Genomic DNA, 15,358 nt, shown 5'->3' with positions numbered 1-15,358 from the left:
TAGTTAGTTAGGCGCCTATAAGTCTTAAACTAACCTAAAGCTCTGATACCACTTTGTAACACCCCGATAATTCTCTCTTTCTAGAAAATACTTTTATAATAAACCTTAGAGAATTACCCATGCATTATCGCCCGTGTGATAACGTATCGGCTTACTCGGAATTTTGCAGTGGAAAACAATTTACTAAAAACCAACTTTATTAAAACTTACTAAATAAATGACAAGTGTTTGAAACTTAAACACACCAACTTAAATAAACCTCAAACTGAAATAAAGATGTTCCTACAAAAACAACTTAAACTATGCTAGGTATATAAGTAGTCTCTCCATTCCAGATTCCCAATGAGATGCATCTGCGAACCTGTAATGTCAGTGCAATATCGACTCTGCTGACCCGAAGGATCATCACAGGAGCAATAGGCAAAGCCATGATCACACACACAAACAAGCACGTAAGCAACAAAGTTGAGTACTACATATCAGACATATGTAATCCTAAACATGATACTACAAAAATAACATGCATGGATAAATAATAATATAAACATATAATAATCTGCAGACAACTACTACTGAACTAGACTCTAAACATTACTTCTTTCTTTAAATGGAATAGTTATTGGACGAGTTGACTTATCTACTAATATAAAATGGGGGCGCGATTCCGCATTTTAGAGTGACCTGCGATATCGAGGAACCTTTGAACTGAAAGAGGGATGGTGATCAATCCATTCCTAGAAAAGCCATGGGCTACCACCATGTACTACAACCCTTAGTGTCCAACTCTAGACGTGCACCAGTCTAAAGTCCATAACATATTCTCGTTTCACTTTACGTTAAGTATATTTTATTACTTGTGTTGACACAACAAACAAACAACACATAACTAATACTCAACAATCATAACAGAATCTCTTTTTATCTTTGGATTAACAAGTGATCACAACTCATCAACCAAGACTCTTTAACTTTCTTTTTAACCTTTACCAACTTACTTGTTGAACCTAGCCAACAATAAACTTTACCTTTATATAGGTAGAACTTGTAAGTTACCAAATAAGGTCCACGGTCCTTATAAGATAATAAATAATACTCAAAGAATACATGTAAGACATAATTCACTTTAACTTATATTAATCCACTCACGAATTAATAAATAAACTTGACTTATCATGCTTGCATCAACCTTCCATACAAACATTTATAATCATAATCACTTCTAGATCACATGTAGCACACAGGCATATAACATGTAAAAATAATTCCAGTAATCATATATATGAACAAATAGAGTCCTATACATGATACTAATAAATAAAATACTCTTAGAGCATGCTTCTAAATCACATAGCACGTAGACGATGTACGTACCTTGAATACACTAGCCTGTAGGCCACTTTTAAGTCGTTAAAAGTCTCCTACAACGTAGTCTCCGCCTATAAAATAAAGTGATGAAAATTAATAACTTGAACTAAAAATTCCAGCAGCTTTAAAACGATTAAATCCCCATAAAACACGTTTTAAAATCGTTTTTAAGTTCCAGACTTAAGTTATTTTTAATTCCTAGTATAGTACTACTATTCTAGCAATTAAAAATCCTTAAAAACTCTATAATTCATTCTTTTCTGAAATTACAGCACTTCTAAAATTTAATAAACCTCTTAAAACATATGTAAATATAATTAAAATCATAATTTAAGACAATCTCATAGTGTACAATATAACACTATGATTTTCTAATAATTAACACCCAAAAAAAACCATACTTTGATAATTAAAACTTCAATTTAAAAATAATAACAATTGAAATTTTATTCTTTCAATATATAATATATATGAAATTAATATATAAGAAAACGAGGAAAAGAATCAAAAGAAAAAAGGAAGAAAAAGAGTGAAATACCGAAATCGCGAGTGAAATATGGCAGTAGAATTGCGAAACTTGCAGAGGCCATAACTAATAGAATAAGAATCAGAATTGAGTGATTCTTGAGCCTAAATTCAATAACTTTTTGAGATCTACAACTTTCAAGAAGGAAGTTTTGGCTAAAGATAAATGGAACTATGATTAATCTGGCCAATCAGATTTGGGTGAGAGAAAAAAACGAGTGAAGAGAGGAAAAAGAAAGTGACGTGAGATTGAGAGAAAAATAATGTGTAAGGTGAAATAATTTGGGTTTTTTAGGATATTTATATAAAGGCTTTTCTTTATGGGCTTAGGAAAAGAGATTATAATTAATGAAACTTGATGACTAATAAGATGGGCTATTTAAGACTCTGGTCATCAAATAACTCTTTCCCTTTTTATCACTTTTTGGGCTTCTGATTCCATTAAACTTCCTTTTCAATATACTTTTGAATATTTAAAACTTTTATTAAAACATGCTTAATTAAAATCTTTCTAATTTTATTAAGCTATGAAAAATAATTTCATTTGACTTTTAAAATAGTCAACCCTTTTTAAAAGTCAAAATATTTTCCAAACTCATTTGGATTTAAATACAACTGCATAAATACTTAAATATATTTATAAAAATTCTTTAAAATTGTGGGGGATTACATGGAAGTTTAAAAATGGAAGGAAGGTGGTATATACCCGAAGCTTGCAAAGATTTGAAATCGAAAATCATGGAAGAAGGCCATAATTCTCCATATTCGATGCACTAAGGGGGTGATAAGCTGTATAAGGATTCAAAGAAGAATTTCTGGTGGGATCGTATGAAGTTGGACATAGCTGAATTTGTTTCCAAATGATTAACACATCAAAAGGTGAAGAGTGAACATAAAAGACCCAAACGAAAAGTCCAACCTTTAGATTTGCCAAGATGGAAGTGGGATTATATTTCGATGGATTTCATTATTGCTTTACCTAAGGGTAAATCTGGAAAAGATACGATATGGGTAATTATCGATAGATTGACCAAGTCTGCAATGTTCATACCAATGAAGGCAACATGGTCGATGAACCAATTAGCTAAGGCCTTAAGCACGTGTTGAAGCTACATGGAGTACCAAAAGATATTGTGTCTGATCGATAAATGTTTGTCTAACTTCTGGCAGAAGCTACAACGAGCCTTTGGTTCGAAGCTATTAACGAGTGCTACATTTCACCAAGGCACCATGGTCAGACTAAAAGGACGATATAAACCTTAGAAGATATGTTAAGAGCTTGTGTAATGGAATATCAGGGTTCCTGGGAGATCATCTAGATTTGATAGAGTTCTCCTACAACAACAGTTATCATTCAAGTATAGGCATGGCACCATTCGAGGCTTTGTATGGTAGGAAATGTAGAAGCCCATTATGTTGCAACGATATAAGTGAAATAGTTATACTTGGGCCTAAAATGATTGAAGAGATCGTGCAACAAGTTAAGATGATCCAAGGAAATATTAAGGCAACCCAAGATCGTCAGAAAAGCTAGGCTAATCTGAAGCATAGGGAAGAAGAATATGAAGTGGGCGAAAAAGTGCTTTGGAAAGTTTCACCAATGAAGGGTGTCATGAGGTTTGGAAAGAAAGGGAAGCTCAGCCCCACTACTACAAAAAAGGGCAAAGATAACTGTTAAATAAGGCTTTACATATCAGTTTTGAGGTGTTATCCAAGTCAATGTAATGTAAAGTAAACATAACACCTGACGAAAGTGTTATGTTTGCCAGGGAAAAACATAACAGTTATTTATAATACATGTTATGCCATTAGATAACACATTTTATAAATAAGTGTTATGTTTGCTATTTATATATAACACTTATCTTGAATAACTGTTATGTTTTCCTATAATATATATAACATATATTACCTATAATTGTTATCTATTATATTTTTTTAAAATAATGAAATTATCATTTCACGCATATATTATTGGCCGTAGGCAGCAGGCAGACATTGACAGTACAATACCTGTATCTGTTGTATAATTAATACTCAACCCATAAGATCTTAACCAATAAATTGAACTGATATTCCAAACTTTCAAAATTCTTTATATTACAAAATAATTCAACATGATGTATGCAAAGTTTATGGTAAGTTACACAAGGCTGTCTTTTTTAAGGGCTGAATACACCCAAAACATTCAAGAAAGAAAAAATAAACATTTTGATTCACAGTTTATGAAAATGAAAAGATACAATTATGAACATTGAAGGGTGAAAGCTTTCTCATGGTTCTTCGGATCAATCCGCGAGTGGTGAGGAAAATCATACGGCATATCCGGAGCAGAGAGACCTCCCTGGATAAAGACTTGAACCACCTCTTTGTGCACTACTGCAATGCCTTCAGATGTCAGGTGCAGTCCATCACTGTCAAGAGAGGAATTATCAACATCAGGAATTTTAGTCTATACTTCAGATATTAGATTGTGTCCATCAAGGAAGATTACAAGATGTAATGAATCGGGCTCTTAACCTAACATTCTCCTTAAAACGAAAAAAGAGTTACAGTGACACTGTCACCTTTACTAACTCTACCATAGTTCGCAAATTAAAGAGTAAGAATGTCACTATACGTGTTGTTCTAATGGAGACAGGTTAGCTGAATAACCTTTTTCAGATGCAAACCTTTGCCAAAGAACAGAAAGTGAACACGAGTTGCTAAACATAATACAAACCTCAAGAATTTTCTTTGTCAACCCTCAGTTTCTTGCATCTTGGACCATAAATTGATGGAGGGAATACCCACTTTGCTGGCTAATGAAACACACTCATTTGCATAAATTCCTGCAACTTCATTTGTTCTTTTTGGGAGCTTCATTGCCTTTTCACCGTATAATGACCTAGCAGAAAAAAAGACGGGTTAATTTGAACTCTTCAAAATCTAACATGAAACAATTATTGGCAAATTTGGAGTGCCCAATGTAAGTAGGCAAAAAGAAGTAGAGCAGAAGAATAGAGGAAACAAAAGAATACACAGCCTCATACTGTACAAAGGCTTATATACCGCTCCCCCCTTCAGAATAAGAAGGAATATTCGACACAAGTTGGATAATTCGAGTACAACCATCACAAGCATGAGTGAATCTCAATGATCTAGGAATCGAAGCTCCACGAGCTTGAGTGAAATTTGGAAAAACTCAAGCTCTACTCATCTCATTATCACTTTGATCAGGGTTAGCAATTAAATGGGTCTTTGGGAAACATGATATCGAAAGTAAGACAAGAGCAGCGTAATTATAAGATGTAACATTCTAAACAAGTGATGAATTCAGGGTAATACTTGTCAGATCAGATTCTGTTGCTCCAGTAGACAAGCTTAACTCAAGGTCAACCTTTGCTCTCTCCTTGTCTTGCACTTCAAGGCTGCTACTAGAGTTTTTTGTGTCCTTAAATGCTCTCTTACAACCCAAATCAATGTTAAGGTCGAGACAGATATCAACTGGAGATTGATTTTCAACATGTATTCGAGAAATTGTGGCAGTCTCAGCAGCAGCACAGTTCGTCTTGCTACCTAAAGAACTACCTGAACTACCCAATTCAAGGGCTAGAGAGACTTCATGCTTTAAACTCAGACCTTCATCAGCAACATTCCGTTTTCTTTTGCTAGCTCCTGCATCATACAGATAAGGTCCCACAGCCACAAAGTTCTGGGAATTCAGGCACAAGGAAGTATTTGCAGAGTGGTTCGAGTCCACATCACTTTCCTTTGAATCGTTGCAAGTAATCAAGAAAGAATTCCACATGAAAGGCATGCGGATATCGTCCATCTTGTTTTATTTGAAAGAATATATTCATCTAACTAAAGTCTAAACATAAAATTTATAAGCCACTCCTACTAGTATAAACAAAGAAGGGATTATATTATGTGCAGAAACTGTCTGGACCTCCTCCACTAACAAAACCCGATGTATCCTTGCGGTCCATGATCAAGTCTTGAATGACAACAATCTCAACCAGCAAGAGATATTTCAGATGACATCAACAGAGACTAGAGTACTACAAATTGCATTCAGCATTCTGTCAACAAGGAAACCAACTAATTTTAATCACACATGTATGAATTACAATTAAGAAAGGGAACAAACAGAAGAAACTGAAGCACAAATGCATAAAGTGCTTCGATTCAATGTTGTAAGGTACAATGGTGGTGTAAGATAATTTCATTTTTTTTGTGATCCTACGACTATGGAATGACAACTAATCATGCCCACTTAAGAACACCAAAACACAGTTACTCAAAGCAATGAAATCCTTCAATCAAACCAAAATCATCCATAGTTAAGCACCTAAAAGCAAACATCAGAAAAGATTATACACATTAGTTTAACCAAGAGGTATGAATACTAGCTAGGTAAAGAAATGTAAGCAAGGCAAAATCTAAAGGTCGTGTTCGTTTCGTACAAATTCGTCTTTGAAACTTCCAAAAATTTTTCTCCATTGTATGACTCTATTTGAAACAAAGGGATGGGGATCAAGTTAGAGGAAGATAAGGACTGTGGTTTCATATGTGGCCTTCCTTACTCCTTAGGCTATGTTTGGTTGTAAAGAAAATCCTTTTCACAAAAAAAGTCTGTTAATTTCATCTATAAACATGAAGTTACATATATCTTGGGTTAAAAAAGTTTTCAATTATAAGAAAAAGATTCCCATTTCCTTCACTTCTTCCTTTCTGGTGCAAAGTTCCATAGCTATTTTTCCATCACAACATTACTTCCAATAAAAGTAAATATTTTCCTCCGAACCAAACACACCCGGAAAAGAATATCTTATCAACAGTCCACACAATCCCTTATTATACATTTAAACATAATACTTTATTTACTAGCTTACTACCGTCGTCTGGATTTAGTTGTCACGTTACAAGTTCAATTTACGCGATTAAGCCTTTGGCATTGTTATTGTTATATCATACCACAAGTCTATCTTTGTGTACTACATACAGTGACAATTACTTCATTGTCAATATTGAAGGAGTAGGTTTCTTGAAAAAATATATTCCACCAATCAGACACAATCACTATATAAGCAAAAGTACTATTAAAAAATAGGAGTATTATAATCATTGAAATACATGTCCACAAAATTCAATCAAAAACAAAAACAACAGAAGCATACAAAAACAGAATAGCAAACAAAAACAGAATAGCAAAAACAAATTGACTATTGAGTCGTAGCACTTCAAAGTGCAACAACCTGAATTCTCATCTAACTCTGAGTCAGTGCAGGCCAAGGGGAAAAACCTTATAGAGTGCAACTGATACTAAACCTTGGCCGCTTCAATTTGAAAACAAGCAGAGAAGCAAGATGACAAAATTGAAAATGCCCGACCATATGGGTAGTACTTGTATACGAAGGAATGCCCCTTCGAAAATTATTCTACACCTAGCATTCTTCTTAATCATATATGGTCGCCTTTAAGGTTGGTGCATAATTATCATTATCTCATCAAACAAGCCTTCACTTTAAAAACCTTATTAATAATGAGATATCTAAAGAATAAAATCTCCATAAACATATAGGAGTAGACTAACCATGCATATTCCATGTCGCCTTCCACATCAACGGGTGGGGGAGTTATAAGCACCACTAACATGGTGGGGGAGCATTTCTGCAATTCATTAGTGATATACAGAATTTGAGAGTGGTAATCATATATACTAGCTGGATCAAGAAAAATTTGTGAGGGAAAATTATGTAGCATGAAGTCATGGTTCGAGTGATAATATGAAAAAGCAGTTTTGCTCGTTCTTAACCAGAAAAAAAAACATGAACTCCACAAGCATACGACATTCTATCTATAGATTTGGCAATTTCAGAAAATCAATATAGTAGTAAACAATTTAATTTTAAATTACCAATCCAAGAAATAAGAAAATTGATTCAATTAACAAAAATTTGAACAATAAAGCCACCAAAATCAATTTCTCTGAGTATTAGGAATAACCAAGGACTTGAAAATTAAGAATTACCCGTAAATTGCTGGCAACAAAGGCGATTGTAGTAGTCGATTTCTCCCAAAACGGTTGCTAGGTGGATTGAAATTGCGAATTCGTCACGGGCCGAATGAATTTGTGTGCTGCAATGGATTTTGTCACTTGCCGAATGAATGTGCGAATTGCGAATTGCCGTCGGACACTAGTACAGAAAAGACAATTTGCGTCGGATGTGAGGCGCCTATTTGCGTCGGACTATGGTGCGACGCCAAAGCCCTCGCCGCAAATGACTCAAAAACGATCTGCGTCGTATGCGAAACGACGCAAATTAGTTAGCTATTTGCGTCGCACGTTATATACGGTGCGACGCAGATGGCTACCCAGGCCCAACAACACCAAGCTCAAAGGCTAATGTGCGTCGCACATCGCCTAGGGTGCGACGCAAATAGATTGATTTGCGTCGCACCTAGGGCTACGTGCGACGCAAATTGCCATTTTAAAAAAAAAATTTTTTTTTTTTAATTTAAAAAACTTGAAATGGCACCACAACAAAACCTGAAATACTGTACTGTACCAAAAAAAGACGCAGAGATACTGCTGTGCTTCATACAGCAAAAAAAGACGGAGGACAATTCAAATCATTCAAACAATGTACTGTACCAATAATGATGAATCTGTTATACAATATACTATGCAACCGTCTCAAAAATCATATTAAAAATAAAAAATTCAGATCTAACATACAACAAAAAAAACGAAATTAAAAAACTAAACCTACAAAAAAACCAGATCTAACAAACAGAAATTTCACTAAATATATTTAAAAAAAAATTACAAATCGCGAAATGAAACGAACAAATTCGCCAAAAACCAGATCTCGTTCTTCTCAAATCTCGTTCTTCTCAAATCTCGTTCTTCAATCTCGTTCTTCAAATCTCTTTCTTCAAATCGCCAAAAAACAGATCTAACAAAAAAAAATCTCGTTTTTCAAATTTTAAAAACAAACATAAATATGACAAAACAAAGAAATTCAGAATAAAATTTAAACTAAAAAATACCTGAGAAAATAACGAATCTTATGTCGTTGGTGGTGTTTGCAGGCGGTGTTCGACGGACTGAGAGACGTGCAACGAAAGAGAGAGACATAAATATGACGGAGATTTCGTTCGTAGAGACGTGCAACGAAGAGAGAGACGGACTGAGAGACGCGGTGTTCGACGGAGCTTTGGATTTTGCAACGAAGAGAGAGACGGAGGCGCTGACGTGCGAACGATGAGAGGGAGACGGTGATAGGCGTTGATAGGCGGCGTTCGACGGAGACGTGCAACGAAGAGAGAGAGACGGACTGATGAGAATTGAGAGAGAGACGCTGTGTTTGAGAAGAGAGAGAGAAAAAGAGGCGATGAGAATTGAGAGGGAGGCTAGGGTTTCTGAAGACTCCTTAATATGCGTGTGACTAAGTGAGGCTAAGGATTTCTGAAGACTCCTTAATATGCGTCGCACCTTAGTGAGGTGCGTTGCAAATTGGTTATTTTATTTTAATACATAGACTATTTGCGTCGCATGAGTCAGGGTATCCGACGCATATTTGGCTTTTGCAACGCATGTAATGCAGGTGCGACGCAAATGGGCCATGTTGTGCGTCGCACTCCTCCCACGTGCGACGCAAATCCCACCTGTGCGTCGTTTCCGTGTCTGTGCGACGCAAATCATGGGACGCAAATTGTTCTTTTTCTAGTAGTGGGAGATGAGAGTCGAAGGTAGAAAGGGGAACCGGAGGTAGCAATGGTGAGGGGAACCGGAGGTAGCAATGGTGAGGGGAACACAGCAACTGGCAACTGTAAACTGAACTTGAAAAGGGAGGTGTTGAGAAAAAAAATCAAGGATATGTATAGTGCTCCTAATTTTTAGGTGTGGCAGTTTTTTTTTCAATTTAATTATTTTCACAAATTTATTATTATTAATAATAAAACAAAGATAACATTTTTCATTATTCTCATCAAAAAAAATTAAAACATCATATAGCAAAGATAACACACATCAAGATAAGTGTTAAGTGAAATATTCTCAATACAACCTAAGATAACAGTTACACGCTTAAAATGTTAAATTTAGACTTTACATAACATCTGCTTAAATAAGAGTTAATTTAGGGGTGTTATGTTTGCCCTTTTTTGTAGTAGTGCCCTAAAGTTTATAGGCCCGTATGAGATATTGGATAGAGTTGGAAAAGTTTCCTATAGACTAGCCTTACCCACTGATTTAAGTCGTGTTCATAATGAGTTTCATATATCTTAGTTGAGACGGTATATCCCAGATAAATCGCATGTGTTGCAACCTAAAATAATTCAAATTGATGAGAACTTATCTTATGAAGAAAGACCTATTAAGATTTTAGACAGTAAGGTTAGAAGTACCCGAAATAAGAATGTTAAAATCGTTAAGGTGCTCTAGTCTAATCAAAAGTCTGAAGAAGCAACATGGGAAGTAGAGGCTGAGATGCGAAAGAAATATCCAGAGTTGTTTGCAGAGGTTCTTAGTAGAGTTACGGGGGTGTAACTCCTTTTGAGGGGGGTAGAATGCGATAGAGTTTCGCGCGTTGACTTAGAATCCTTTTTTTTTTTACCTATTTTTGACATATTTTGTGAATTATTATTTGAGCCAACTTATTTTTATAGAAAGTTGTGGTATATGTGAATTACATGCTTTATTGTTGCTCGCTTGCTTTAAGTTTCGAGGACGAAACTTCTTTTAAGGGGGTAGTCTGTAATACTCTGTATTTTTAGTAAGTTATTAATTGAATTTTTTGTCCAAAACCCCCTTAACTTTTGTGCACTTTGCGAGAAACTACCTTAAATACACAAAGTTGTCCAAAATTACCTGAATTGTACAAAACCGTTGTTGACCACTACCTTACCCTCATTAACCGTGGTTTTCATCCCCGAAATACCATGTGCCGAGCACATGCGGCGTTTTCCACCAAAGAAAAGCCCATCACAGTCCTAGCCGCCACAACCACACTACCCCCACCCTTTTTCCAAGCTAACCAACCACCCACAACCCTATTCGACCCTCCCCCAGCCATCCCGACCCCATTTCGACCACCCCCAGCCACCCCCGCCTCCTTTCAACCATCACCACCGCGGCCCAACAAACCTAGCCCCTCCTCACCAAAATTAAGCCACGACATCTAACCCAACCCACCTTTAAACCTTAAACCACCCTATGGGGTTCGAATTGGGTGGGGTATGGTCGAAATGGGGTTTGAATTGGGGGCGAAAAAGGGCGGGGGTGTTCGAATTGGGGGCGAAAAGGGGGAGGGGTGGCTGAATTGGGGGTGAAAAGAGGTGGGGGTGGCTGAATTGGGGGCAAAAAGGGGCGGGGGTGGCTGGGGGAGGGTCGAACAGGGGTGGGGGTGATTGGTTAGGCTGGAAAAGGGGTGGGGGTAGGGTGGTTATGGCGGCCATGGCTGTGATGGACTTTTTTTGGTTGGAAAACTGTCGCACGTGCTCGGCACGTGGTTTCTCGGGGCTGAAAACCACGGTCAACGGGGGTAAGGTAGTGGTCAAAATCAATTTTGTACAATTCAGGTAGTTTTGGACAATTTTGTGTATTTAAGGTAGTTTCTCGCAAAGTGCCTAAAAATTAAGGGGGTTTTGGGCAAAAAACCCCTTATTAACTATAATTTTCAAAATGGTTTTATTTATTAAAAAGGTTTTGAAATAGACTTTTATAATATATTATGAATTTTGAAATAGATTCTAGCCCAAATTAGATATTGGAGCTAAGTCTATAAATTATAATCCAAGTAGTTAGTTTAGTAGTTTTAGATTTTTCTTAAAAGAAAAATCAGAAAAGATTTACAAACAAAATAAAGAGATAACACTTACAAAAAAAGGAAAAAGATTTACACACAAAAAAGAAAAAAAATGTGTTTTGCTTCGGCTGGCAACTCACGCCAGTGAGTTGATAAAGTTGGTAAAAAAAAAAATTATGTTTTGCGTAATAATTAACATAATCATCTAGATTATTTATTTTAGAAAATATTCCCCAATTCTAGTTAGATGATCATGAAACAAATAGTGTATCTTAACTCAAATTATTTATCTTTTCTCAAAAATCCATCTTTGAGTTCCGAATCCTAGTACGACTTTACTTGTCCAACTAGTATAAATAGGGGTCTCCACCCCTCGTATTCTTCACACCAAATTTGAGAAATAAATCTCTTATCTTAAATTTAAACTCTCTCTTTTTCTTAGCCCACCCTTTCTCTTCTTCCCTAGTAGTTGTTAACTTTCAAGGTGTGTGTATATGTAGATCTTTAAATATTATTTTGCATACTTAGTATCATATTTTAGGGTTGTTATCTTGGATTATTATGCATCTTTTGCATGAGTTTAAGTATAAATACCACGAGTTCCCAATAAACTTTTCATGAGCATGATTGTTAGTATATAGTAGTCTTCAATCTTAGAAGCTCTCGTATAATGACAAATTGATAATATGAGTTGTGATTAGATCCTTGTCATTATAACAAAGTTCATTCAATTTATAAATCCTTTGGAATCCAGCTGGCGACACCTTAATTAATTTATGATCAAAAATTGTCATACTGATATAAAATCTTAATTAATTTGCGTCGCATGCTATGAAGAGTGCGACACAAAACATCATTGCATAAGCACCAAATACAAGCTATTTGCGACGAAACTACTAATGTGCGACGCATATAGCTCAGATACAAGGATGTGCTTCAGACACTGAGACCCATCCGACGCACATCGCTGCATCATAGATACAAAACTTGAGGCCCCTATCTGCGTCGCACTTAACTAAAGTGCGTTGCAACAGGCTAATTTGCGTCGGACCTCTTGGCCCATCCGACGCAGATCAGCCCACTTATAATTTTTTAACACGCCCAACTCACCCTCTCTAACCTAAAACTCCCTCTCACTTTTTCTTAACCCTAGATCTCTCTTCAGCCGTTTTACTTCTCAACTTTCATCTCTCATCATTTCTCTTTCCTCTCCACATGGTGACTCTTTTCTCTCTCTTACGCGGCACCTCTCCTGGTGATTTTCTGCTCGCCGGAGCCCTAGAATTAGGCGTTGTTGTCCGCTGCTAGTCTTCGCGGTTTCACCGGCGCGGTTCTCAACTCAATTTCGAGTGGAAAGCAGAGGATAACGAAAGAGATTCGCAACTCAATTAAAATTCATAAATCAAATAAAATTCGCAACTCAATCTCAAAGAAAGAGATTCGCAACATCTTCACAAAGAGGAAACAGAAGATTGATCGAAAAGAAAAAGTGAGTTGACTTCTTTGATGTTGCCACAGATCTTCTTGCTTATCGTTATTTGGACTTGATTTTGGTGGTGAAGATTTGATGATTTCGGCTTGATTGGCTTTGTCGATTTTTTTTTCATTTTCTAAATCTGATTTGCTTGGTATTCCATTTTCATTGTTTTAATTTTCTTATCTAAAAGTTAGTTTTTTCATTTTCGTGCAACTGAAAATAATATCAGTACATTTTTTTTATATCTGACTTTTTTTGTTCATTTTTATGGCATTTATCCTAGTCTAGAGTTTATTTTTCAGATCTAGGATTTTCTTTTAAATTTTCAGTTCTGAAATTCCTTTTTTCAATTTCAAATCTGGATTTGCTTCTTCTCGAAGTCTGCTTCCTCCTCAAGCTCATCGAAAAACGTCGACAAAGTCATCGGCTGCCCAGTTTCTTTCTCATTGTTCTAGATTCAGTTTTGGTTTTACATTTTCTTTACATATGCAAAATGTAATTTTTTGCATCTATTTTACATATATTTTTCTCTCATTCGAAATCGAATAGTGGTTTGTAATACATATTTATAGTAACACTAATAAATTATGTGTAGAATCAAACAGATTAAAAGTGTTATTTACATTGATAAACTAATAAATTATATATAAGTTTCTAACTTCATATTTTTTTAATAAAATAATTTTGATTTGCGTCGTATGTTGTACATAGTCCGACGCAAAAGATCCTAGGATCTACAAGCATATGCGTCGCACATTCATCATAGTCCGAAGCATATAGTGCCATGTGTGTTGTTGCTGGTGGGCTCAAGGTGTCATGTGCGTCGCACATAACTTATAATCCGACACAAATAGTTTAAAATCTGCGTCATTTCCTTATCCGACGCAGATCTTGTCTCCCCTGTCTGCGTCGAGACTTGTGGCGTCGAATCGAAGTCCAATGCAAATGGTGGTCCCAAGTCCGACGCAATCATTGATTTTGTACTAGTGCTTCGTGTGCGCATATAGACATATTTGCAGCTCTTAAGGTGTGTCGACTTCATGTCATCTATACAAATTGGGCATGGTTGTTTTTCTTTTGTCTTATACCTAGATAAGTTCTCATAGGATGGATAATCGTTCGTAGTACACAAAAGCATGGCACGCAGGTGAACATCTCATTAGCATGCGCATCAAATACTAAAACTCCTTCGTTCCACATCTTTTGTAAATCTTCAACAAGCGGTTGGAGGTATACATTTATGTAATTTCCAGGTTGTTTCAGCCCTGATATAAGAAGCGACAACATGATGTACTTGCGTTTCATGCACAACCAAGGAGGCAAGTTATAAACCAATAAAACTATTGGCATGTACTATGCTGAGAACTAAAATTGCCAAAAGGGTTCATGCCATTCGTACATAATCCAAGCCTCAGATTCCTATCCTCATTACCAAATGCCTACTGTTGATATTTTTTCACTCAGGCGAATCAGTCGGATGCTTCAGCAAATCGTCTTTCTTCCTACGATTTACATGCCACCTCAAATTCTTCGCATCTCCTTTAATTGAGAACATGCGCTTAAATCTAGGTATTATGGGTAGATACCACAACACTTAGCTGGTGGTCCTTCACTACCCCCAGTTCCTTCACGCTTGTACCTCGACAATCCACAACGTGGACACTCATGTAAATGCTCGTATTCATTACGATAAAGCACACAATCGTTAGGACAAGCATGTATCCGCTCGTACTCTATACTGAAAGTACACATGAGCTTCTTAGCATAATAGTACGACTTTGGCAGTTCATTTCCATCATGGAGCATATTAGCTAAAACTTCCAACAACGATGTGAAACTAGAGTCCGTCCAACCAACTTTCGACTTAGGGTGCGTTCTCTTCAACTTATTGGCCCTGAACTTATTGGACCTTATCTGAACTGAACTTATTGAACCTGAACTGAACTTATTGGAACTTATTAAACCTGATTGGACCTGATTCAACTTATTGGACCTGATTGAACCTGATTGGAACTTATTGGACCTTATTGGAACTTATTGACCTTATTGAAACTTATTAGACCTTATTGGCCCTGATTGAAACTTATTAGACCTTATTGGACCTGATTGAAACTATTAGACCTTATTGGACCTGATTGAAACTTATTAGACCTTATTGGACCTGATTGAAACTTATTTGACCTTATTAGACAAA

General features: G+C 36.2%; 1 protein-coding gene across 3 annotated transcripts; it reads right to left on the bottom strand.

Moving 5' to 3' along the window:
* Window positions 1–3,942: 3,942 nt before the first annotated feature.
* On the bottom strand, window positions 3,943–8,083 carry LOC104885191 (uncharacterized). 3 transcript variants are annotated; one of them, XR_008970032.1, is made up of 3 exons: window positions 7,907–8,083; window positions 4,613–4,777; window positions 3,943–4,304 (listed from the first exon to the last, which is right to left on the bottom strand). XR_008970032.1 is itself a non-coding variant. In XM_057396040.1 (3 exons), the coding sequence occupies exons 1-2, from the start codon at window positions 5,702–5,704 to the stop codon at window positions 4,752–4,754; spliced, it is 513 nt and encodes a 170-aa protein (XP_057252023.1). In that variant the 5' UTR covers window positions 5,705–6,586; the 3' UTR covers window positions 3,943–4,304; window positions 4,613–4,751. The 3 variants fall into 3 exon arrangements, 1 of the variants encoding a protein (XP_057252023.1); XR_008970031.1 differs by lacking the exon at window positions 7,907–8,083 and adding an exon at window positions 7,131–7,448; XM_057396040.1 differs by lacking the exon at window positions 7,907–8,083 and adding an exon at window positions 5,218–6,586.
* Window positions 8,084–15,358: the final 7,275 nt, after the last annotated feature.

The sequence above is a fragment of the Beta vulgaris genome, chromosome 6, assembly GCF_026745355.1.
Source record: "Beta vulgaris subsp. vulgaris cultivar EL10 chromosome 6, EL10.2, whole genome shotgun sequence".
NCBI classification, from domain to species: Eukaryota; Viridiplantae; Streptophyta; class Magnoliopsida; order Caryophyllales; family Amaranthaceae; genus Beta; species Beta vulgaris.
The sequence above is the reverse complement of the archived record's forward strand: the minus strand, read 5'-3'. Positions and strand labels throughout refer to the sequence as shown.

What these genes read in the sequence shown, in the direction of transcription:
- LOC104885191 (XM_057396040.1), bottom strand. Translation starts at nt 5,704, where the DNA reads ATGGACGATATCCGCATGCCTTTCATGTGGAATTCTTTCTTGATTACT. An exon ending in AACAGAATCTGATCTGACAA is followed by an intron (nt 4,778 to 5,217) that starts GTATTACCCTGA and finishes TTTTTCTGCTAG; the next exon opens with GTCATTATACGGTGAAAAGG.